General features: G+C 44.4%; 2 protein-coding genes across 5 annotated transcripts in view; both read left to right on the forward strand.

The window, feature by feature from the left end:
- Positions 1-1,116: 1,116 nt before the first annotated feature.
- Borcs7 (BLOC-1 related complex subunit 7) lies at positions 1,117-6,411 on the forward strand. Of its 4 annotated transcripts, none has more exons than XM_036195230.1 (6): positions 1,117-1,327; positions 4,441-4,503; positions 4,620-4,663; positions 5,377-5,397; positions 5,926-6,071; positions 6,181-6,411. In XM_036195230.1, exons 1-6 carry the CDS (start codon positions 1,190-1,192, stop codon positions 6,213-6,215), a joined length of 447 nt encoding a protein of 148 aa, XP_036051123.1. In that variant the 5' UTR covers positions 1,117-1,189; the 3' UTR covers positions 6,216-6,411. The 4 variants fall into 4 exon arrangements, with proteins under 4 accessions (XP_036051123.1, XP_036051129.1, XP_036051134.1 ...); XM_036195241.1 differs by lacking the exon at positions 1,117-1,327 and adding an exon at positions 1,408-1,885; XM_036195236.1 differs by lacking the exon at positions 5,926-6,071 and having other exon boundaries at positions 1,124-1,327.
- A 5,881-nt stretch (positions 6,412-12,292) lies between these two features.
- Positions 12,293-24,658, forward strand: part of As3mt (arsenite methyltransferase) — a 31,773-nt gene continuing 19,407 nt past the window's right edge. The window contains exons 1-9 of the mRNA XM_036171658.1: positions 12,293-12,731; positions 12,965-13,005; positions 13,239-13,366; positions 14,124-14,274; positions 14,728-14,864; positions 16,717-16,786; positions 19,741-19,822; positions 23,539-23,670; positions 24,176-24,318. Of these exons, the coding sequence (XP_036027551.1) occupies position 12,731; positions 12,965-13,005; positions 13,239-13,366; positions 14,124-14,274; positions 14,728-14,864; positions 16,717-16,786; positions 19,741-19,822; positions 23,539-23,670; positions 24,176-24,318 (885 nt within the window). The 5' untranslated portion in view covers positions 12,293-12,730. The remainder of the gene's footprint in view (positions 12,732-12,964; positions 13,006-13,238; positions 13,367-14,123; positions 14,275-14,727; positions 14,865-16,716; positions 16,787-19,740; positions 19,823-23,538; positions 23,671-24,175; positions 24,319-24,658) is intronic.

Here is a 24,658-nt window from a genome sequence, read left to right on the forward strand (position 1 = left end):
TCCTGCAATTCCCCTAACTCAGTTTGGAAGGAGCTTGCAGCCGCCCTTAGGGGGTCGCTGTTTGCCACCCCAACATGCTGGAAATAAATGCTCCTGCTAAATTGCGTACATGACCGTTGGTCTTTCTTGGGGGCTTCTCTCGGACCCTAACAAGTACAACAAATCTCACAAAAGAGATTGGTTGGGAAAAACCCAGGGAGGTTGCCGCCTCTACCGTGGTGAGAAGCAGCAGAGAACTGGGCAGAATACACGGGGTTTCTTTGGGGGAGAGGGGGGCTTCCCAGGATGGCCTGGGACTGAGGGACTGTGTGGCCTGATTTGGGGGCAAGCTCAGGCATTGGTGAGGTTGTTTCTTGTAGGGTGGGGCCTGGTCACTCTGCCACTATAGGAGGGAAAGGAGGGGCAAGGGTGGGTGTGTGCCTCTGGCCACCTGCGTGCCTTGAGAGCTTATAAAATTTACAAAGGGAGATTTCCTTGCCACTTGAGTTGGCATGAATACTCAACACTAATATCCTGGTAAGCCCCACTTCCGAAGTTATTATAAGCAGGGTTTTAATTAAAAGGCTAGTTAGTCATCGATAAAAATTACTATCGATTAAAGTTATTAGTGATGTTGACATTTTTTTTCAATTTAGTAAATTTGAATTTATTTTTCTTTGCACTGTCTGTGTCCTTTGACAATTTTAATGAAATGTCTGTAAGAATTGAAGGAAATCTCTACTTTATTATAGATTTATTTATATAAATTTTATTTATATTTATTTATAGGTCTCATGTATCTCAGTCTGGCTTCAACTTGCCTAATAGCCAAGGATGACCTTGAACTTCTGACCCTTCTGCCCCCATCTAGTTCATGCAGCGCTGTCTGTAACACAGATGAGGGACGTAAGATCCCGGGGTTGACTAATTTTCAGCCTCACCACTGCTTAAATGGCAGAATTAAATGGGTTGGAATCCAGCTTTTCTGACTCTAAACTATAGGTCCACCTAAGTTTTATTCCATCCGCTCCAGGGTGGCTTGCTTAGACCTTGTCTTCCATTCTCATCAACTGAGCATTTTAAATCATTTTGGTAAGCCGCTTGAGCTAAGCGCATGCGGCCCTTCCTCTCGGCAGGATTGGACGCTTTGCATCTCTTTTGGCCCCCGGGGCTCGCCGTCGTCCGGCGGAGGTGTTCGCTGGTTGGGACGATGGCGACTGGGACGCCGGATTCGCAAGCACGATTTGGTCAGTCGGTGAAGGGGCTTCTCACCGAGAAGGTGAACACCTGCGGGACCGACGTGATCGCGCTCACCAAGCAGGTGCTGAAAGGCTCGCGGAGCTCGGAGGTGAGCGGGGCGTGGACCGGGCCCGCGGCCCGCGTCCGCTCCGGGAGGGGCGGCGCATTGCATCCTGGGAGTGTGGGCTGCTGGCCGCGCGGCCGTGGCGTTCTGGTCGCGTCCCTTCAGTTTAGGGTGAGCGGGTAGGGCTGGGAGAGGCGACGTGACGGGAACCCGTGTTCCAGAAGGAGGAGAGGCACAGGCTGAGCCGCCGCTCCTGCCCGGTGCCCGTCTGTTCTCAGTCCCCTTTCGAAACTCGGCTTGCTCTCAACTTCCCAGATTCCTGTCACCCCTTTGCCTGTGGGTTTATTCTTTATATTTCTGACCACGATCTTCATTATTTCTTAGAGTAGCCTTTTTCCATTGCCCTATTCTCCTTCCCCTTCCTCCATGGAATTCTATGAATGGAATGATTTGATGACATGTACACTCTGCATGTTGAAGTAGCTAGCTATTCTAGAGAAAGTGTGTGCCCACACAAAGACATGTGCATGTCCATAGCACTTTTCTTCATGAAACATGCTTGTGGGCAGGTAAACGACATGCGATGACCTCACAATTGCATTGGTATGTATTTACTAAAGGGGAACCAAACGTATGGGGGGGTACCTATATCTGAGCTCTCAGGAGGCTAATGCAAGAGGCTGGAATACATAAGGGACTGTTTAAAAAACTCAAAACTGCCTGGGCAGTGGTGACTAACGGCAGGAAGAAAGGGTTCTAACTGACCCTACTTTGTCCACTCATTCATTCATTCATTCATTCATCCATTCATTCAGCAAATACTAAATGCTTATTAACAGCTGGTACTCCGAACAAAAGTAATAATGGAGCAGGGGGTAGTGGCTCATGCTGAGGCAGGCGGAGTTCAAGACCAGCCCTAGTTCCAGGATGGCCAAGGCTGTTACACAGTGAACCCCTGTCTTGAAAACAAAACAAAACAAACAAAAAAACAAACCAAAAGAAATGAAGCGTGTGTCCATTTTGTTAGATTAAACCATCCATACATAGCTAAGACTTCTAGTTTTGTCTTTCTTAAAATGGAAGCCTAGAATACATATGTAAAACAGAGCTCAGGATCTTTTTAGATTTCCATGAATTTTCCCTGCAGACTGGTTAACTTCTTCTTCCTTAATTTAGTAACACTTGGTCTTCAGCAAGTGGTTACAGTTTCAGCTTAGCTTTCATAGAATAGCAAGCCTCTCTTTTTCCACATACCTGTTTTCCTATGTAGTTGTGGTAACTGAGCAGTATGTTCTCAGGTCTTGGGGTTTGTGTAGGAATGTTCACATTAGTTATGATAACCTGTTGTGTAGCTAGCTTTTACTGACTGGTCCAAAACCAAACAGAAATCCCATCTGTACAAGAAGTATGTGTCCTCACTATGTTACAGAACTGTTGAGTCCCTGACCTGCTGTTCTCTGCTGATGGGCTTTGTGTGGTCCCATCGGACATGCTGTTTTTAGGATTCAGTGTCAGAGAAAGCTTGAAGAATTTAAAGAATTGTTATATTGCGTTTTCCAAATATAAATTATGCAAATCATGGTTTCACCTTGTGACATTGGATCATGGATGCACAGAATTCCTGGGTCAGTTTTGTTGGCAATCATGTTGGCTTTTCTTTTTCATGATTTATAGATTCTGTTTATTTTGTAGGAAATGCATGTGCATGCAAAATATCCCACACATCATGTAATTGCACACACACATTTCCTTCCTAGATAAACAAATTGTTGAAGACATGGTATAAATATGTTTAAACTTCAAAGAAGTGGGTTTTGGGCCAGTGAGGTGGCTCAGCAAGTAAAGGTGCTTGTCACTAAGCTGGCCTGTCTGAGTTCCATCCCAGCCTGGGGCCCATATAGTGGAAGGAGAGAACCAACTTCCAAAAATTATTGTCTAACTTCCACAAATGTGCTATGGCACACATGTCCCTCTCTCCTCTACAGAATAAATAAATACATGCAATTAAACATTTTTAAAGATGACTATAGTAGCACATGCTTTTAATCTCACATTTGGGAAGCAGAAGCAGGCAGATCTCTGTGAATTCAAGGACAGCCTAGTTTACATAGTGAGTTCTTGCCCAGCAAGGACTACATAGCAAGTTCTAGCTTAGACGGGGCTTCATAGTATGACCCTGTACCCCTATTTTTTTAAAAAGATGGATTTATATTTAACTACTAGTGTATATTGAACATCATAAATTTACCTTTACATGGCATTAATTGGATAAGCTAACAGAAATCACTTCGACATTGGTTGCCTCTAGCCTGCTCCTTCTCATTCCTCATCTTTATGTATCTCTTACCTGAGTGTTTTCTTCTGTAGGAGGGTCTGAGTATGACCCCATTAAGCAGTGTGGATTAAATCAAGCTGAAGTTAACCTGGTTTCTGGACAGGATTGACATATAATTTCACAATTCTCCAGCCTTTGTCTTTACTGAATTCCTTCCATAGCATGGATAGCACATTGCCTCTGCCATTTCCTTCATGAGTTTATAATGTGGTTGGGGTATCATAGTGACTTTTTGTTTGTTTGTTTGTTTGTTTGTTTGTTTTGTTTTGTTTTTTGAGACAGGGTTTCTCTGTGTAGCTTTGTGCCTTTCCTGGAACTCACTTGGTAGCCCAGGCTGGCCTCGAACTCACAGAGATCCACCTGCCTCTGCCTCCCGAGTGCTGGGATTACAGGTGTGCGCCACCACCGCCCGGCCCTCAAGTTTGTTTTTAGAGAACCAGAGGTGGTCCAGCCAGAGCAGTCCTGCTGACTTCTGCCAGCATCCGATGAACAGGCTGTCTGGAGAGCTCGGCATTCTGGAGCTCTGATTCTGGAGGAGGCTGTAGGTGTGGAGTCTGTCAGAATGGCCACTGTGCCAGGGAAATGGATTTTCTTTCTCTGTGCTGGGGATTGAACCAGACCTACCAAGCTAAATCACCGTCCATTTTTGTATTTTCTTACTTTGAGACAGGGTCACTAAATTAGCCAACCTTACTTACTCTGTAATCCAGCAGGCCTTCAACTTGCCTCAACTTCCCTAGCATCTGGGATTACAAGCCTACACTGCCAGGCCAGTCTCAGAGTTGGGAATTTTGATCATTACTGGTTTTTTTTTGTCTTCCAGCTGCTGGGTCAGGCAGCTCGAAACATGGTTCTACAGGAAGATGCCATCTTGCACTCAGAAGATGTAAGAAACTTTCTTTCATTGTGTGTGTGTGTGTGTGTGTGTATGTGTGTGTGTGTATGTTATATGGCCATAGGGATAGGGAAGTGGACTATTCTGTTTCTCTCTCTGTTATGCAGAGTTTAAGGAAAATGGCAATAATAACAACACATCTTCAGTACCAGTGAGTATGCCCTAACCGGCAGTCACCAACTGTGGCATCCTCAGCCTCAGCCTGTGGTCATAACTTCCCATGGAGGCGGGGTTGCCGGGGAGGCGGGTAGGGTTGATCGTGGGGAAAGACACCAAGGCTTCAGGGAAAGTTGAGGTGTGGGAGAGTGGGAGCTGGGACCACTTGTTTTGAACCTCCCTGTGTTAACTGGGAGCTCTACAAAGGAAGAACCCATGGGGGCAGAGCTTGCCGGGATCCACGTGCTACCAATGTGTGGCACCTGAGAGACACTTGATCAGTATCTGTCCACTCTGTGCCCAGTGTCTTTCCTCCCCTGGAGATGGAGTGTGATGGTGACTGGTATTCCTATACATAATACAGCAACATAGAAATCGTTTAGGTTTTGAAATACACGGACAGCAGCGCCTTCATTGTAATTTTGATAAAAACTACAACTGAATTTGCCATGTGTTGTAGTTTCTCTTGTCTTGTATTTTCTGTGGTGAAGATGCTTGCATACCCTATTGGGATTGTATGGCTGAGAATTCAAGTCCCGATAGCTAATGTTTTTCAGTGTGTAGATACGTGGTTATTTATCCCCACGTGATTAGTATAATACTAAATTTAACCAGGTGGATTCTGCCTGCCTGTGTGATCTGTCCACAATGACTTCTCTTGGCTCACCGGGTCCCCCTGTTTCTTTCCTTTTTCCCCTCCCCACTTAGGCAAGAAGCTATTCAGAAGAAGTAAGTGACCTCAGAGGTGGTAGGTGGGGCCGACTGGAGCATGCTGGGAGTGGCACCTCAGAGGTGGTGGGTGGGGCCGACTGGAGCATGCTAGGAGTGAACTGCTGGGCCCAGGATCTGTGGAGAACTGGTTGACATGTGCCTTTAAATGACCATGCTCTGGTTAGCCTGTTTAAAATTTGAAGAACACAGTGTATTTTAAAGGTGTGCAGGAACTGGATTCACTGCCTGTTGCGTTCTATAAGTTACAGGGTATAGAGGCCACCTTTAGGAATAGACATCCATTTATATTGGTAATATTCATAAATAGAGCAAACATACCAAAGTTATTAAACAGTCTCATTTTATTAACTGTATTAAGTTTTTGTAAGCTTTTTTCTTTTTGATTTAAGGCCTCTCACCATGTAGCTCAGGCTAACCTGAACTCACAGTCCTGCCTCTGCTTCCTGAGTGGTGCGTTACAGGTGTGTGCCACCATGCCCATCTGTACAAACCCTTCCTCATGGGTTCCTTTTCTCTCACCTTGAGCTGGAGTCTTACTGTGTTTCCATGGTGGCCTCAAACTCGGGTTCAAGTGACCCTCCTCTGCCTTAGCCGCCCAAGTAACTGGGACAGACAGTTGTGCCGCAGTGCCAGACTCAGTTTAAACACTTCTGAGGCCCACGTGGACCGAGGTCAGTTTTGACTTAGGTGTAACAAGAGTGATGTGTTAAAGCATAGATCATACCAAGAAATATCTTTCCTGCTCACTTCAGACAACCCTTTACTCTGTTTGATTTCCAGTGTTGAACAGTCTCCTGACCTGCAGGACCAGCTGAGTCATTTATTGAAGTAGTGTGTCACAAAGCGCTTGACTCCTTTGTCTGAGGAGGAGGAGGCTGTGGGCTTGGATCCATTTTCATCTCCAAAAATTCATCTAGAAAAGATTTGTGAAAAGAAGCCAGGTGACTGAACTTGGAATCACTTCTTTTGGTTTTTTGAGACAAGGTGTCTCTGTATAGCCCCTGCCCATCCTGGAACTCACTCTGTAGCCCAGGCTGGTCTCAGAGATCTGCCTGCCTCTGCCTCCTGAGTGCTGGGATTAAAGGTGTGTACCACCACTGCATGGCCTTGGAATCACTTCTTAAACTAAATTAACCCATATTCTTATCAGATATTTAAGTTGTGTTGAATTTTATATTAAAATAAATAGGTTCAATCATTAGCACTGAAAATAAAAGATAGCTTGTTAAAAGCTGTATTACTGTATTGTTTAACGTGACCCTTAAGCACACTGCTGCTTTTTTTTTTCTTTTTGAGGCAGTGTGCCCTGTGTAGCCTGCTGGATTTGAACTAACAATCCTGCTGCTGCAGCCTCTCAAGTGCTGGGATTACAAATCACTACACCTGGGCACTGAGTAACAGTGTCAGATACTTGGGAGGCTGAGACAGGAGAATCACTTGAGCCTAGGAAGTTGAGACCATTCAGGACAATACAGTCTTCCTGTCTCCAAGAAGGGGCGGAGGGAGGGGCTTCTATTGTGAACTCATGAGACTGATTTGTATTTTAAAAAACGTTTAATCATTCATTCAAGAATTTTTACTTAATGGACACAGAACATGGATAATGGTTGTTGTTTCTTTCTTAGTCACAGCAAATTCTCAAGTGAAAATCAGCCCAACGATGGCCTCTCTGGCCAGCTGCAGCCTCTTGCCTTGACCTTTGTTACTGGCTCCTTTCTTCCTGTGACTCTTGATTAAGTGACCTTGGTTTGTTTTGTAATCATTTATAGCCATTCCATTCCCGTCATATTTGGGAGTAACGTCACACAAGTGGATGTGCTGATAATTAAGTTACCAAATGATCTACATAAAGAGACTCCATCTCAAACAAAACACAAAGTCTAAATACAGAAACCAGAAAGCAGTTACAGCGTCATACTTCAGTGTACTTCAGTCATTAACATATAAGTTAATAAATGTATCACTGACTATGACATGTATAAAATGAATTAGATTTGAAAAGAGTTCTCTCTCGGCCTACTGCTAAAAATTTGGTGAATGTGAAAATGTCTGGCTCCTTATAAGGATATGACATTACAAAACTAATATTTGAAAGACTGTATCCAGATCAATATGAGGAGGGCTCCACAGTGTGCTAAGGGAGCAGCAGTTAACATGGCATTTGCTTGTGGTACCATTTCCCTGCCTTCCACAGCTGCTGAAGAACAGACAGACCCCTTCCATATACTCCAAGCATGTAAAACATGGCCATTCAAAGCTAGTGAGATGGTTCAGAGGTTCAAAACACTTGCTGCTTTTGGAGAGGGCCCAGGTTCAGTTCCCAGCACCCACTTGAGATAGCTCACAACTATCTATAAGTATAGCTCCAAGGTACCTAATGTCCTCTTCTGGACTCCTCAGACACCTGCAGTCACATATACATGCCTGAACACACACAGACATATAGATATACATAATAAAAAGTGAATATTTAAAAAATCATTAAAACAATCTGTTTGCTAAAGAAAATGTGATTTTCATCTAAAAATAAAAAGCAAGATTATGTAACAACATTTATGGATATTGATATTTAAATTTATTTTTTATGTGTATAGATGTCTTGCCTGAATGTATGTCTACATACCACATACCACATATAGTGCCTGAGGAGACCAGAAGTGTTGGATCTCCTGGAGCTGGAGTTACAGACAGTTGTGAGCCATGATGTTCTGGGAATGGAACTCAGGTCCTCTGAAAGATCAGCAAGTGCCCTTAACTGCTGAACCATCTTAGCCCTTGAGGACTCTTACGGAGGCTACTTTTTGTAGCTGGAGTTTTTCTGTTCCTGCCTGGCCCACAGTCAGGACAAATCTCTCTTACCCGCCAGTCTCGCAGCTGCTTAGACCCAACCAAGTAAACACACAGAGACTTATATTACTTATAAACTGTATGGCCATGGCGGGCTTCTTGCTAACTGTTTTTATATCTTAAATTAACCCATTTCTATTAGTCTATCAGTTGCCACATGGTTCATGGCTCACTGGTACCTTACATCTCACTTTTCATGGTGGTAGCTGGCAGCGTCTCTCTGCCTCAGCCTTCCACTTCCTAGAATTCTCCTCTCTGCTTGTCCCGCCTATACTTCCTGCCTGGCTACTGGCCAGTCAGTGTTTTATTTATTAACCAATCAGAGCAACACATCTGACATACAGAACATCCCACAGCAACTTTTGAAAGCTCTACTTTCTTTTTCTAATTACAGAAAAGTTCAGGGTAGCCAGGGCTATGTCGTGAAACATTATCTCAGTTTTTCTCTTCTATTTCTTGGTTGTGTATGGGACGGGACACATGTGGAGGTTAGAGCAGCAACGTAAGAAAATCAGTTCTCTCCTTCCATAACGAGGCTCCTGGTGGACAAACTCAGGTCATCAGCCATGGCTGCAAGGGCCCTTACCTGCTGAGCCATCTTGCCAGACAACAGCTTTGTATCTTGAAACATGGCTCTGGACACTTACCCAAAATCTGCCTTCCTGGTCTGTCCTATACAATTGCTGGCCCAGTAGTTTTCCAAACAAGTGTGTGGCAGTCTTCTCAAGACTACCCTTGGAAATAAGGGAAGAAAACAGGAAGTTTTCTATATATGGTCTTCCTTTTGAATCTTAAAAAATCAAGATGGAAGTGGTAGTGCACACCTGTAATCCTGGCACCTGAGGGCAAGAGGACCTGTAGGTCAAGGCTGGCCTCAGCTACAGTGAGTTTGAGACCAGCCTGGACTAAAGATCCTTTCTCAGTTTTCTACCTCCTTAAAAAATTAATTTTGCTAATGTTTGCTGCAGCTTGCCTAAAGAGCTCAAACAGAACGCCTGCTTTCAGCAGAGATGACACACAGCACAGAAGCTGTGTGTGTGGCGCAGTGGTGGTTCCCTTGCACACATGAGACCCAGGAATCAACCTGAACATTAGGAGACATCCCCAAAGCCAGAATACAACAAACTGGCAGCAGAGGCCTTGACTGATCAGAATGATTGCTGGTCACCATCCGACCCCAAATCAGCCCAGTGTACCAGACACCATGAGCAGAGAGGGGCGGGAGTTAAAGCTTTGAGTGGCTTGCTCCTTGTGGTTCATCTGGGTGTGGTTGTCAAGTGACTCTTGTGGCTAAACCAGTCAGGTAGCAGTAGGAGTGAAGGTGAACACATCCTCTCCCTGAGACATAGCTGTCATCAGAACAAGGAGAAAGTAACTGCTTGGTTCAAAGAGCTCATTTTATGGGGAGAATGTTTTGTTTTTCTGAAAAGTGATGTTCAGTAGAGCTTTGTTACATAAGTGCTAAAAAGTACATGATGCTATTAAAGTGGTCATTTTTTTACACACTCAATAGTTAGAAATGTCCCAATCTAAAAGTATTCCAACAAGGATTGCCTGTGGGTTTGTTAATGATTTATTTTTAAAAAAATATTTACCTTTATATTTTTAAAGAGTCGACCATCCTCCAGGCAGTGTTGTGGTCTGAGGAAACACTTTGGAGTGGTTAATAATTAGCTCTGCAACCTTTCGCAATAACCGAGGAGGGTCGGAGCAGGAGCTCAAGGCAGGAGTTTGAAGTTCAAATCGTGGAAGGACACTGCTTCTTGTCTTCTCTTCTGCTCATGCCCAGCAGGTTTTCTTGAACAACTGCCCAGGGGACGCCCTTAATGATTGATTTTTATTTTATGTGCATTGATGTTTTGCTTACATGTGTATCTGTGAAGGTGTTGGGTCCCCTGGAGTTACAGACTGTTGAGAGCTGCCATGTGTTGCTGGGAAATGAACCCAGGTCCTCTCGAGGAGCAGCCAGTGCTCTTAACCACTGAGCCACCACTCCAGCCCTGAGTTTGTCTTTAAACATTTAAAAGAATTTATTATTATTATTTCTTTTCCAGACAAGAAAAGGTTTCTCTGTGTAGCCTTGGCTGTCCAGGAACTCACTCTGTAGCCCAGGCTCGTCTCGAACTCACAGAGATCCACCTGCCTCTGCCTCCTGAGTGCTGGGACTAAAGGCGTGCGCCACCATGGCCCATCAACTTTACATTTATTTGTGCATGTATGTATACATGCTATGGCCTCCATGTGGCAATCGGAGGACAACCTGCGGGAGTTGGTTCTCATGTGCATTATAGGGATGGAAATGTGGTCCTTAGTCTTGGTGGCAGGCACCCTTAACCCTGAGCCATCTCACTGTCACCCTATTAACTTATTATTTTATACATAATTGTTATATAATAACAATTGACAGCAGGGAATTTGTAAACTTACTAGATGGACTTCAACATTTATTTTTGAAATGACATGGGATTGAAAACAGGAAGATGAATTTCCTAAGAGTCCACTTTCCTATCTAGACATCCTTTCATTTCTCTTGCTACATCGCCTTATCTTGATGCATGGCAATTTTTGATTCAACCACAAAGCAAGTAAGACATACAAACAAATGTAGGGGGATTGAGATGGTGTGTAACACAAATCTTAAAGAGTCTTATTAATAAAAACAAACCTGGGCTGGGTATTGGGGTGAACACTGGAAGATCAGAGAGACAGAACAAGCCACAGCTATCTCACCTTGCCAGTTCCTCAGCTGGTCTTGTTTCCTCAGACTGGAAGCTTCTGAGTCCTCATCCAAATGGATCTCAGCTGAACTGTGCTGCTCAAAGCCTAAAAGCTTAACCAGCCAAATGCTTCTAGTTTCTGGTCCTCATGCCTTATATATCTTTCTGCTTTCTGCCATCACTCCCTGGGATTAAAGGCGTGAGTCACCATGCTTGGCTGTATCCAGTGAGGCCTTGAACTCACAGAGATCCACAGGGATTTCTGTCTCTGGAATGCTGGGATTAAAGGCGTGTGCTACCACTGCCTATCCTCATGTTTAATATTGTGGTTGTCCTGTTCTCTGACCCCAGATAAGTTTATTAGCCTGCACAATTTTTCGGGGAACACAGTACCACAATGGTGTAGCTGTAAAAGCTAAAAGCATTTGCCACACAAGCCTGATGCTGGATCCCTGGAACCCATTGTGGAAGGAGAGAACTAACTTGTGAAAGTCACCTGCCTCCCTCCATACATGGGCTGTGGTGCTCATGCACGCATGCACACACCAAATAATATAAAAAGACTTACAGAAGTAACGGTGGGATGGCTCAGGGGTTAAGAGCACCGACTGCTCTTCCAGAGGTCCCGAGTTCAATTCCCAGCAACCACATGGTAGCTCACAACCATCTGTCATGAGATCTGGCGCCCTCTTCTGTATACATAATAAATAAACAAACAAACAAACAAATAAATAAATCTTTAAAAAAAAGAAGTAGTAATGGTGGGAACAGAAACACTTAAAAAATGCATCCTGCTGGCTAGGTGGCTTAGCAGGTAAAGGCACTTGCTGGCAGGCCCTATGACAGAGTTCTATCCCTGGTGCCCGTGTGGAAGCAGAGAACCAACTTCCTAAAAGCCCCTTGGCTGCACACGTACCAGGGTACCCCCACCCCATAGATACATCAGATGTAATGTAAACAAAAACAGTCTGAGAAGTGGCAGTGCATGGAAATACATACAGACTGGGGAGTTACTGCATTAGTGATTTCCTGCATACAACCGAACAGCACAGCGGCTACAGGGTTCTCCTGTAATACATCCCAGAAAAGGCAAAGCTGCAGGAGGAGAGAACCAAGTCTCTGTGTTTGCCGCGGTGCGGGGTGTGGAAGGAATTTCCTACCAAGGGGCACACATAAGCTTTCTGAACTAGAGAACCACTTTTATCTGTGTGGATGTGTGTGGTGGTGGTTGAGACAGGGTTTCCCTGTGTAGCTCTGGCTGTTCTGGAACTAGCTTTGTAGATCAGGCTGGCCTCAAACTCAGAGATCTGCCAGCTTCTTCCTCCACTCTCTGTCTCTTGAGTGCTGGAATTAAAGACAGAGCACCACGCCTGATACCTGCAAAATTCGGAGAGTTGTGCGCTAAGAAAGGTGAATGTTATAGATGTAAATGTATAGATGACATCTCAATGGACGACTTAATGAACCGGGTGGAGGAAAAGGGATTTCTTTCCGCAAGGAGGAAAATAGATATGGGTGTTCATTTAAGGCACACACAGAATTTAGAAACGGAACTTTGGATCAGTAAAGAAAGATGTTAGCTAATAAAACCATTATACGGGATGCAAGGACTCCAACGTGACAATGAGGCTCAGCAGTGTGTAGGGCTAGGCGGCTGCGGGAGGGTTTTGCACTGCTGCGGGGTTGCGAGTTAGCCAGGAGGCGTGGCTTCGGCGCGCTGCTCCCAAGCAAAGGAAGTAGGTCTAGGAACATGGAGATCGTGAGTCAGTGAGTACCTGTCCCTCCTGCCTTCTGTCCAGTCCCCTTCTGACCTCTGCCTCCCTACAGGCCCACAGCGCCCCCCACCCTGCTCCCACCTCTGGGCAGGGGCTGCCTGTGCGTCTCTAAAGGCCTCAGTTCCCGTCCACTCCGCCCTGTGGGCTGCTGTCCTCCATCGTGCCCGCAGCCGGGTCCCTCTCAGTGTGGTCACCCCGTTTAGCCTCTGTTCTCCCTTTTGTCAGTGGCCGCTCCCCGAGACGCTGAGATCCACAAGGACGTTCAGGTGAGGGTCCAGGCTGGCGTGAGATCGCTGGTCTACTGGAGTCTTGCGGGTATGCAGCTTCTGCTCGCAGAGCGCTCTGTGGGAGAGCAGGCCGGGACGTGGGGTTAGCATTGAGCAAAGGTCGGTGGGCTGGAATTAAGCTGTAATTGTGAGTGTGGCAGAGGCCTCGAGCTCTGCAGGCAACAACTCCAGTCTATTTTCTCCTGGCTTCTCCTCCTTGCCTGTTGAGCCAGAACTACTACGGGAATGTACTGAAGACGTCTGCAGACCTCCAGACTAATGCTTGTGTCACCCCAGTCACTTTGGTCCCCAAGTACATCCGGGAAACTCTGAAGAATGTACATGAGGACGTTACCTCGAGGTAGAGTGTATATGCTGTTTCCAAGAAGCCTCCAGACTGCAATTTTTCCATACTGGTCACTAGGGAATCTAGCCATCTCTGTTGGCCATCCTGCTTCCCATATCTACGTGAAACCCCCAAAGCTGGCCACTGAGCTTCTTGTGCCTCAGCTGAAGACCCCTCAAAGATGCTCTCCATCTCTTCCCATTTTAGGAGACATTCAAGCTCCTTGAACCTTGAGAGACATTCAAGTTTTTAATATATTAGCTCACACTTTCTAAACAGTCATGGCTCCTGATCTTGCCTTTCCCTGGCATTATATTGCCCACCCAGAGAGCAGTTATCAAAGAGGGTACCTTACCTGCCTCTCCATCACCTCAGTGAAGCCCTCCTGGGGTCATGAAGCCTTCTTCCCCCAGCCGATACAGCACCCACTCCCAGTGGCACTCACTGTCAGTCAGCCGGGGGAAAGGTTTTCCATACTGTTGTTTTTACCTTTCAAGTTATAGTGTGTGCACCTGGGAGGCAGAATTCTTTCCTTGTTCAGCAGCCAGTGCCTTAGATGTATTTGTTCAACAAATATTTTAGATGGTTTTCTTGAGTCTTGCCACCTTGCACAGTGCCGGTCCACACGGCTATGGCAGACGTGGTTCCGGTTTAGTGGGAGAGACAAAATAGTAATGTAAGTGGGTGATGGAGGAACAGAGGGAGGAAGTAGAGCTTTACTACTGCAGAACTTGCTAGTCTGCTTTTAAAACACGTCTTTTCCATTTCTCAGGTATTATGGCTGTGGTCTGGTTGTCCCTGAGCTTCTGGAAAACTGCCAGATTTTGGATCTGGGTTGCGGAAGTGGCAGAGACTGCTATGTGCTTAGCCAGCTAGTTGGCGAGAAGGGACATGTCACTGGAATAGACATGACTGAGGTCCAGGTAACGCAGAGATTTGGAGGAAAAGGAGGAGAGGTTTCTCCAGGTCATCTTTGAGGCCTGAAACTGCTACCCGCCTTTCTTCATGGTATTTAAGAAGGCTGGGGGATTGTCGCTGCCTCTCCTGACCTAGAGGTTGAAACTGTGGTCAGTGGCTGTCCTGGAGAAGTCAGTCAGAGGTTTAACCCAGTGGCACTTCCTCTTCTCCTTTCTTTGTCCTTCTAGCCAGGAAGATCTGTCATTGGATAAGGGATTACCTCAGGCGAGACTCACCTAGTTGGGAACTTCTGTCCCAGGCTCTTGCATATCTTACATGGCTCATGAATCTTGTATATCTATCCAAAATAACCCAGGGCAGGGGGAGCATATGGCATTAGTAATAGGACAGTTTATAGGGAAAAAAATATTTACTTTTTAATAGTGTTGATTACCAAATCTGTATTTTTCTTTCCCTAGGTGGAAGTGGCTAAAACCTATCTTGAGTACCACATGGAAAAATTTGGTTTCCAGGCACCCAATGTGACTTTCATTCACGGCTGCATTGAGAAGTTGGCAGAGGCTGGGCTGCAGAAGGAGAGCTACGATATCGTTGTGTAGGGCTACAGCCTTTCCGCTACGAGGAAAGCCCAGCTCAGCCTGAGCAGCACATGCTGCCACTCTTTGAAGAATTCAACTAGGGCTGGAGAGATGGCTCAGTGGTTCAGAGCACTGACTGCTCTTCCAGAGGACCTGGGTTCAATTCCCAGCACCCCCATGGCGGCTGGGATCCCACCCCCTCACATAGACATACCTGCAGAAGAAACAACAATGCACATATAGTAAAAATAAATATTTTTAAAAGTTTAAAAAAGAAAAAGGAATTAACTGAACTTAGCAAGACTTCATAAAGGCAGGAAGCTGTAATGAGCTCTCCTCTATAGTCCACTAGCAACAAAACACAGCTGCCTGAGAGAGAATTTAAAGTTGCCAGGCATGTTTAGCCTCTGGCACAACCATGTGGTCAAGGATAGCTAGGTATAGAACCCAACACTAAAGCAAAAACTTAAACTATTATGGGTTTGGGTTTTTTGTCCCTCAATTGGGCATTTGGTGGTAAGTTAGGAGAAGACAAAGTCATGTTGCAATGTCAACACATCTGCCCACCAACCTAAAGCCAGTGAGCTCCCCAGACCAGCCAGACCACTCACTCTTATCTGGAGTGTAACGGTTGGTGGTGTCCGAAGAACTTTGTTTGGAGCGTTTCCCAATTGTGTGCACATCAGCGTGTACTCACCCAGACTTTGATGATAGAGCCCACTGCACACTTAGGCTGTGTGGTGTACACCATAGAGCCAGCCTGTTGATACCAGGGCCCAACGAACAGAGCAGTCCAGACACAAGAGGTGATGCTATCCAGGGTTGTGGTGGCCGCTCAAGACGTGCGAGGTTGCTATTGAAAGCCTAGCAGACTGTTTTACAGCGTGTTTTCTTATAAGCAGAGTAAATTCACCATAAAATAATGATAAAAGCATTGTAAACAAAGGCCAGGAGCATCATTGTTTGTATGATACAGCAGTACTTTTCTACAGCCGGCAGTCAGTAAGGTGTGGACGCCAGGCGCCAGCCTCCTCACAAACACTTGGCTAATGTACTATATGGCCTTGTTCTGGGTGTTGCTCTACTAGACAATTACAGGCTTTATTGTAATTTTATAAGGCTACCATCATCTATGTGGTATTCTTTTTTGTTCTGTTTGTTTTGAGACAGGGTCTCACTATGTAGTTATGGCTGGACTGGAACTTGCTGTGTAGACCAGGCTGACCTTGAATGCACAGAGATCTGCTTGCCTTTGCTTCCTGATTAAAGGCATGCACCACCACATTTAGCCACGACTGCATTTTTTTTTTTCCTTTTTAGTCAGAGCTGAGGACGGAACCCAGTACCTTGTGCTTGCTAGGCAAGCGCTCTACCACTGAGCTAAATCCCCAACCTTGCATTTTTTTCTCAAGGCAAATTATGGTGTTTTGTGTTTCTCCTTTTCCTGAGTCATTGTTAAATCATGCCCAAGTGACAGGATTGGGCTTTTTTTTTTTTTTATGCTGGGGACTGAACCCTAAAGAAGCATTTAACCATTGAGTTACACACCTAGCCTCAAATGAAAATACTGGGAAAGCTGCCTTAGAGGGATTTGAATACCTGGCATGATAGGCATTGAGTCCTAGTGAACATCAGGTCAAAACAAGAACCACACGTCATATTCCTGCACTTTGTACTCACTATTTGCTTACAGATATGTTTTAAACAACTTGCCTAGCTCCCTTATCTTGGGAAAAGTTGAGTATGGGGAAGAAAGGACAGTCAGGAAAAAGCAGGCAGCTTTGCTGGTAAGATGGAAGCCCCTTCTGGGCCTTCAAGGATTTGAGTCCTTCAACATCTGCTCCTTTTTTTCCCCTTACTGTTTTTTAGATCCAATTGTGTTATCAACCTTGTCCCCGATAAAGGACAAGTGCTTCGGGAGGTGTATCACGTGCTCAAGGTGAGAGCTGAAGGGAAGACATAATCTTTTGACACCAGAGAGGGCTGACAGGACCACATTCTCTTCTGGAACTAAGAATTCAAACTCTTGATTTATGCAGCAAGTTAAGAGGGAGCCAAGTTGGTCATGGTGGAGTTCAAGGCCAACTAATTGAGATGCCATTTCAAAAAACAAACAAAAAACTACACAAAAGTCGGGGTGGGATGGCATGGGGTGAGAGTGATGCCCTAGACAGGGCTTATTTTCCTCTCAGGATGCTGGTCATTGACCGTTAGAACATTGACCTTCTTTCCTGTTGCTCCTGGCTACTATCGATTTTGGCTCTTAGATAACACCTGTGGAGTCACCAGAACCTGTTGACTTACTGAAAAGTTTCTATGAATTTGCCTTTTCTAGAACAGACCCTGTTTCTCAATGATAACTATTTCTGATGCCAAGATATCTTATCTTTGTAAAATCTAAGATGGAAGTTTTATGTGATGCATTTTAAAAAAGGGAAACTTCTAGGAGCTTCCTGCCTATGAAAGGATTTGTTTCTTGGTGCTAGAAAACATAGCATTCTGGGATTTGGAGGGCTGATGGTGTAGTTCAGTGGCAGATGTATGTGTGATTAGCATACACAAGGCTCAATCCCTGCACTCTGAAAATAAATTCTGGGATTTTTGGCTTACGGAGCTATTACATCTCTCAAATAGAAGTATCTATAAAGGGCCCGGGTGGGGGTTCAGTGGTTAAGAGTACTGGCTGCTCTCTCAGAGGACCCAGGTTTGATTCCCAGCACCTACATGGTGGCTTACAACCATCTGTAATTCCAGTTCTAGGGGCTTGATGCCCTCTTCTGACCCCTGAGGGTACCAGGACACAGACATACATGTAGGCAAACACTTACACACCTAAGATAATAAAATCAAAAATTAAAAGTATCTGTGTAGGAATGATCTCACGTTATTTCAAGGATGCCATTTGTATACCATCTCATGGTCTTCACTGAGATCAACTAAGAGAAGCTAAACATTACTATAGAATATAGGCATCCACATTTTTGAAACTAGCTAAATAACACTTTCAATCTCTGCTGACTCCTTTGACCTAGATGTTAAAGATATATAAAAAAAAAATAATGTGTAATAATACCACTAATTTTCCTTCATTCCTTCTTTCCTTTTTTTTTTTTTTTTTTTTTTTTTTTTTTTTTTGTTGTTGTTGTTGTTGGTTGGTTGGTTTGTTTGAGACAGGGTTTCTTTGTGAAAGCTCTGGCTATTCTGGAACTCATGATTTCGACCAGGCTGGCCTCAAACTCAGAAATCCACCTGTCCCTGCTTCCTGAGTGCTGAGATTAAAGGCTGCCTGCCTTCATTACTGTAATTTCCTTCCTCTTTCCCTCTCTCCCTCTCTTCTCTCTCTCTCTGTCTGTCTCTCTCTCTCTATCTCTTTCTGAGACAGGGTTTCTCTGTGCTGTCCTAGATCTCTCTCTGTAGACCAGGCTGGCCTCGAACTCACAGAGATCCACCTGCCTCCGCCTCCCGAGTGCTGGGATTAAAGTTGTGCGCCACCACCGCCTGGCTCAATTACTCTAATTTTCACAGGATAAGACTGTTAATTCTATGGCTGTGTCTGTTTGTTTTCTAGATACCTAGGCCTGTGTTGTTTGGATTCACTAAAGATTTAGGCAACTTGAATGTATTTAGAAGAGACACTCATTTTTTCCCTCCTGTGTTCTTGTTTATTTAAAAACTTTAAAAAAAACTTCAAAAAAAGATTTACTTATTTTATATGCATGAATGTTTTGCCTATATGCATACATGTGCACCACATGTGTGTCTGGTACTCAAAGAGATCAGAACTGGACTTACAGGTGGTTGTGATCAACTGTATGGGTATTGGAAACTGAACTTTGTTCTTCTTATTATTCTTTTTTTAATAGAACAGAATAATGTTTTCATCTGCATGTTTTAAAAAAAGATTTATTTATTATGTATACAATGTTCTGCCTGCATATATGCATGTAGGCCAGAAGAGGGCACCAGATCTCATTATAGGTGGGTGTGAGCCACAATGTGGTTGTCTAGACTTGAACTCAGAACCTCTGGAAGAGCAGCATGAGCCCTTAACCTCTGAGTTATCTTTCCAGCCCCATGAACTTGGTTCTTCTACATCAGATGTGGGTGGTGACCTCTTTGTGGGTTGCATATCAGATATCCTGAAAATCAGATATTTACATTACCATTCATAACAGTAGCAAAATTACAGTTATGAAGTAGCAACCAAGTATTTTATGGTTGGGTCACCACAGCATGAGGAACTGTGTCGCAGCATTAGGAAGGTTGAGAACCACTGTTCTAATCTATTTGAACCCTCACATTTTGTTCTTTTTTAAAGAATCTTCCTGATAAGACAAGTCTTTTATGTTACTTTATTTTGTTATTATTATTTTTGACATGTGGTTTCTTACTGAACCAAGTTGGGTGGAACTGACAGCTGATCAGCTCCAGGGACTTAGCTCTGGGCCCCATCAGAGCTGGGGTTGTAGATGCGAGCCACCCCTGGTTTGGGTGGATGCTGGGGACCAGAACTCAGCAGGTTCTCACACAGTAAGCACTTTGCCCAGCAACCCATCTCTGCAGCCCCTTACACTGTTCCTATGTGTGCAAACAGTGCACACAGATGACACCCTCCCCTCATCCTCTCATGCTTCCCCACTTCTGCTGACCCCCTCCTTTCTGAGTCTTAGAGAGCAACATTATGTTGGATAGGACACTGGAGAGTTAAACACCTCGGGCCTTGTGTGTTGATTTTAATGATGAAGGCAGCTGTTACTTGTTCAAGGGTCAGCTTGGTCAGTATCAGCTCAAATACTGGAATTTTGAAGTTGCTTTCCTAAAAATCAATTGTTTTTGTTATCTGGAATGAATGTAATCTTTAACCTTGCTGGGACGCGTGTTGCTCTTTTTCAGTACGGTGGGGAGCTGTATTTCAGTGACGTCTATGCTAGCCTTGAAGTACCAGAAGACATCCAGTCACACAAGGTTCTATGGGGTATGCATTCTTGCTTTATTTACATCAGCGACTATTGACTAGTGTAGCGCTCCATCCTGCAAGTACACTGGGGTGAGACCTCTGGCTGGGAGAACAAATGGCGTAAGGCCAGAAGGTCCGATTCCTTGTCTACCACCCAGAAACAATAAGGGCCGGTGAGATGGCTCAGTGGGAAAAGGCGCTTGCGGTTCAAGGCTGGCAATCTGAGCTTAATCCCTGGAACGCCTGTAAAGGTGGAAGGAGAGAATGGATTCCACAGAGCTGACCTCTATCCTGCACATGTGCACTGTGGCACAAATGCCCATGTGCCCCCACCACCACCACTATAAATAAACTTTTTTTAAAAAGTGACATAATCTCAGGCAACTTAATTAACCTGTTATTGCTTCTCTAAACTGTAAAATGAAAATAATAACAGACTACTTTAAAAAGCTATTATGAAGAATAAATGAGATAGAGTTATTCCTTTATCGTTACTTAAGAGTCCCTAAAACGTTAAGGTGATAAATGCATGCTCATGATCAGCTTTTGCATTAAGCTGGTGGTGGTGGTACATTCCTGTGACCTCAGCTCTTTGGAGATGAAGCAAGAGGAATAGCGTTCACTCAAGGCTAGCGCAGGCTGCACGATGAGACATAGTCTAAAAAAATATCTCAATTTTAAATAGATCGTGTTAACATTTTTCTTATTATACAGTAATATAAATGAGTAATGTTTAAAGCAGGAAAACAGGGCCTATGAGGTGACTCAATTGGTAAATCACTTTCCTTCCATGCCGGATGAGCTGAATTTGATCCCCAGAACCCATATAAAAAGGTGCATGGAGAGAGTAGATCTCTGATCTCCATATGTGCCCTATGGCATTTGTGCCTCACCCAAGAAGATGTGTGTACACACACAACGCACACACGCGCACGCACACACGGAAGAGATGGCTCAGTAGGTAAAGACACTTAATGGCCAAGTCTGACAGCCTGAGTGTAATTCCTAGAATCCCCATGGTAGAGAGGACTAACTCTGGAGAACTGTCATCTGGCCTCCACATGTGCACTGTGGCATGTACTGTCTCTCATACACACAGAAGACAAACAAACAAACACAGATACATACATTTATACATACATACATACATACATGCATACACATAAGCCAAATATTGTTTTACACCTTTAATTCTCTCACTTGGGAGGCAGAGGCAGGCAGATCTCTATAAGTTCAAGGCCTAGCATACATAGAAAGTTCCAGGCCAGCCAGGGCTACATAGTGAGAGCCTATCTCCAAAAAAAATCAAGGTAGTAAATAAGCAAAATAATTAAAATAAAACATTCTAAAAAATACAAAAAATAAATTTCCTAAGTCCTAACATTTAAAAAAATTTTCTTATGTGGGTATTTTGGACATTTTTAAAAATTTTCTATGTGGGTATTTTGATTGCATGTAGGTCTGGTACCTGTGGAGGCCATATGAGGGTGTCCGATCTTCTAGATCTGGAGTTAGAGACAATTGTGAGCTGCTATGTGGGTTCTGGGAATCAAACCTGGGTCCTCTAGAAGAGCAGCCAGTGGTCTTAACTTCAGAGCTATCTCTCCAGCTCTGGTCTAAACATGTATAAACAATATTATACAGCTGTGTTGTTCAGCTTGAAGTGTTTGTTTACTGGTGACAGTTAAGTGTATCTCCAACTTATTGATGAAACACATAAAACTTGTAGGAGCCGGGAGGTGGCGCACGCCTGTCATCCCAGCGCTCGGGAGGCAGAGGCAGGTGGATCTGTGAGTTCGAGACCAGCCTGGTCTACAGAACTAGTCCAGGACAGGCTCCAAAGCTACAGAGAAACCCTGTCTCAAAAAACAAAAACAACAACAACAACAATAAAAACTTGTATGAATATTTTCGCACTGAAAAAAATCTGTAAAAATGTCTTGTGAACATTGGTAGCAGTTATTGTTCTAGATCATTATGGGATTCATCTGGAGTTAAGAGGCAGAGTTTATGCCATTTTATTCCAGCACCTTTCAGAGTATGGCTTAACACACACAAGTATTGTGATTGTGTCTTAGTAGAACCGACACATCATGACTGTCCTGAAAACGATTCTCAGAGACCATTAGCTAACAAATTCTGGGTTTGGTCATCACTCTCTAGGCCTTGTGAATGCTTCCAGGCCCTACTTCTAGGCCCTGTTTTTTGTTTAAAGTTTACTATAATCATGTTTTTCCTTTTTCAGTTTTTTGAGAGAGATGGGGTTTCTCTGTGTAGTCTTGGATGTCCTGGAACTTGCTTTGTAGACCTGACAGGCCTCGAATTCATAGAGATCTGACTGCCTCTGTTCCCTAGTACTGGGATTAAAGGTGTATACCACCATGCCCAGCTATTATCTTCATTATTACTATTACTTTTTTATTTTGAGACAAGGTCTCATGTAGCCCAGGCTGGCTTTGAACTCTTCACTCTACCTCCCAAGTGCTGGCATTACAGATATATACCACCCCATTTGCTTTTATGCATTTGCTTTTATGTGGTGCTGGAGATGCAATCTAGGACTTGGAGCATGCTAAGTAAGCCCTCTATCAACTAAGCTACATCTGTGGTGATATATTGTATATCAAATAAAGCTTTCCTGAGAATCAGAGGACAACAGAGCCAGCCACTATATTAAACATAGAGGCCAGGCCAGGCAGTGGTGGCACACACCTTAATTTTTTTTTTTTTTTTTTTTTTTTTTTTGGTGGAGCTGAGGATCGAACCCAGGGCCTTGTGCTTGCTAGGCAAGTGCTCTACCACTGAGCTAAATCCCCAACTCCATTTTTTTTTTTTTTTTTGAGACAGGGTTTCTCTATGTAGTTTTGGTGCCTGTCCTGGATCTTGTTGCTCTGTAGACCAGGCTGGCCTCGAACTCACAGAGATCTGCCTGGCTCTGCCTCCGAAGTCTGGGATTAAAGGCGTGCACCTCCCCCAGCTGGCACACACCTTTAATTCCAGCACTCGGAAGGCAGAGATCCATCTGGATCTCTGTGAGTTCAAAGCCACCCTGGACTACATGAGATTGATTCAGTCTAGGAGAGAAACAGCCAGGCAGTGGTGGCACACACTTTTAATCCCAGTACTTAGGAGCCACACACCTTTAATTCCAGCACTTGAGATCTCAAGCCTCTGCTACCAGTATTTGGGAAGCACACACGCCTTTAATCCCACCACTAGGAAGGAAGTGATATGGCTGGGCGGAGAAAGGTACATAAGGCTTGAGGAGACAGGAACTGGGCCCTTTCGGCTGAGGACTCAGAGGCTTTCAGTCAGAGGATTGGTGGAGATAGGATTGCTTCTTCCTTTGTCTCTGATCTTTCAGCATTTACCCCAATATCTGGCTTTGGGTTTTTTTTTTGAGCTGAGGATCGAACCCAGAGCCTCGCGCTTGCTAGGCAATCGCTCTACCACTGAGCTAAATCCCCAACCCTGGCTTTGGGTTTTTATTGTAAGACTATTTAGGAATTTGTGCAACATACGTCCTTTGCTCTTGTGGTTTTGTTTTATTAGGAGTCTTGCACTCACCTGGGGTCATTATCTTCCTCTATCTTCCACATGCTGGGGTTCCAGGTGGGCGCTTCCATGGCCAGTTAGGTCCTATATCTTAATACGATGTCCTAGTTAATTGTACAGCTTATAAATTTCCATAATGCTGCTCTAAGTACTGATTGCTCTGTAATTTTTCTCTGAAGGTGAATGCCTGGGTGGTGCTTTGTACTGGAAGGATCTTGCCATCATTGCCCAAAAAATTGGTTTCTGTCCTCCGCGCTTGGTCTCTGCCAGTCTCATTACAGTTCAAAACAAGGAACTAGAACGTGTTATTGGTAAGAAACCAGAAACAACAGCAGAGACCCTGTGGCTGCTGTGGGGATGGTTTCCGTTCAGTGGTTAGTTCAAGGAGCAATTATTTTTTTAAATGAGCATTAGTGTTTGTCTGCATGTATGTCTGTGTGAGGGCATCAGATCCCCTGGAACTGGAGTTACAGACAGTTGTGAGCTGCCTTGTGGGTGCTGAGAATTGAAACCTGGTCCTCTGGAAGAGCAGTCAGTGCTCTTAATCCCTGAGTCACCTCTCCAGTCCCCTTATTGAGTGATTCTTACCGAGGGAAACTGTGTCATCTGAAAGTGTCCTCTGTCTCCTGAAAATTCCAGCTCCTCCCTCAGAGGGATACTTAATAAAGTATTTTATTTCATGAAATAGACTGAAGTGCCCAGAAAGAGAATTGATGGTGTGCAGTAAAGAAATTCACCTTTACAGTATGCTCCATCCTCATTTGTGGAATGCTGCCGAGGTGCAGGAAGTGAGCCTGTGGGTCTGCTTTCTTTCAGGGGACTGTCGCTTTGTGTCTGCCACGTTTCGGCTCTTCAAACTCCCTAAGACAGAACCAGCTAACAGATGCCGAGTTGTTTACAAAGGAGGAATCACAGGGCATGAAAGAGAACTAATCTTCGATGCAAATTTCACATTCAAGGTAAAAAAGTGCCCATGGGGATGGCAGTATGGCTCAGTGGTAGAGCACTTGCCCGTATGCGCAAGGCCCCGTGTTCCATCCTCAGCTTTTTGGGGTGGGCACGGCTGGTACTGTTATTCCTGCAGCATTCTTTCTATTCTTACCCCTGTGCCTCTCCACCCCCACCCCAGTCACAGCACCTTTCCTCGATCTTCAATTTGACCTTAAATTGCTTCTCATTATTCTGATGTTGGCTGGTTTGTGTGTAATTTTGTTTTTCCCTTAGTCGAAGTCTTCATTTTGCTTACAATAGAGTAATAAACTTTTTATACTTTCTTTTGACCAGTGATTCAAAGGCATA

The sequence above is a fragment of the Onychomys torridus genome, chromosome 1 (genome assembly GCF_903995425.1).
Source record: "Onychomys torridus chromosome 1, mOncTor1.1, whole genome shotgun sequence".
Classification (NCBI taxonomy): Eukaryota; Metazoa; Chordata; class Mammalia; order Rodentia; family Cricetidae; genus Onychomys; species Onychomys torridus.

Excerpts from the sequence above, each read along its gene's own strand:
- Borcs7 (XM_036195230.1), top strand. The coding sequence starts at position 1,190 with ATGGCGACTGGGACGCCGGATTCGCAAGCACGATTTGGTCAGTCGGTG. Across the intron at positions 4,664-5,376 it reads ACAACACATCTTCAGTACCA|GCAAGAAGCTATTCAGAAGA; the intron begins GTGAGTATGCCC and ends CTCCCCACTTAG. Across the intron at positions 6,072-6,180 it reads TGAGGCCCACGTGGACCGAG|TGTTGAACAGTCTCCTGACC; the intron begins GTCAGTTTTGAC and ends TTTGATTTCCAG.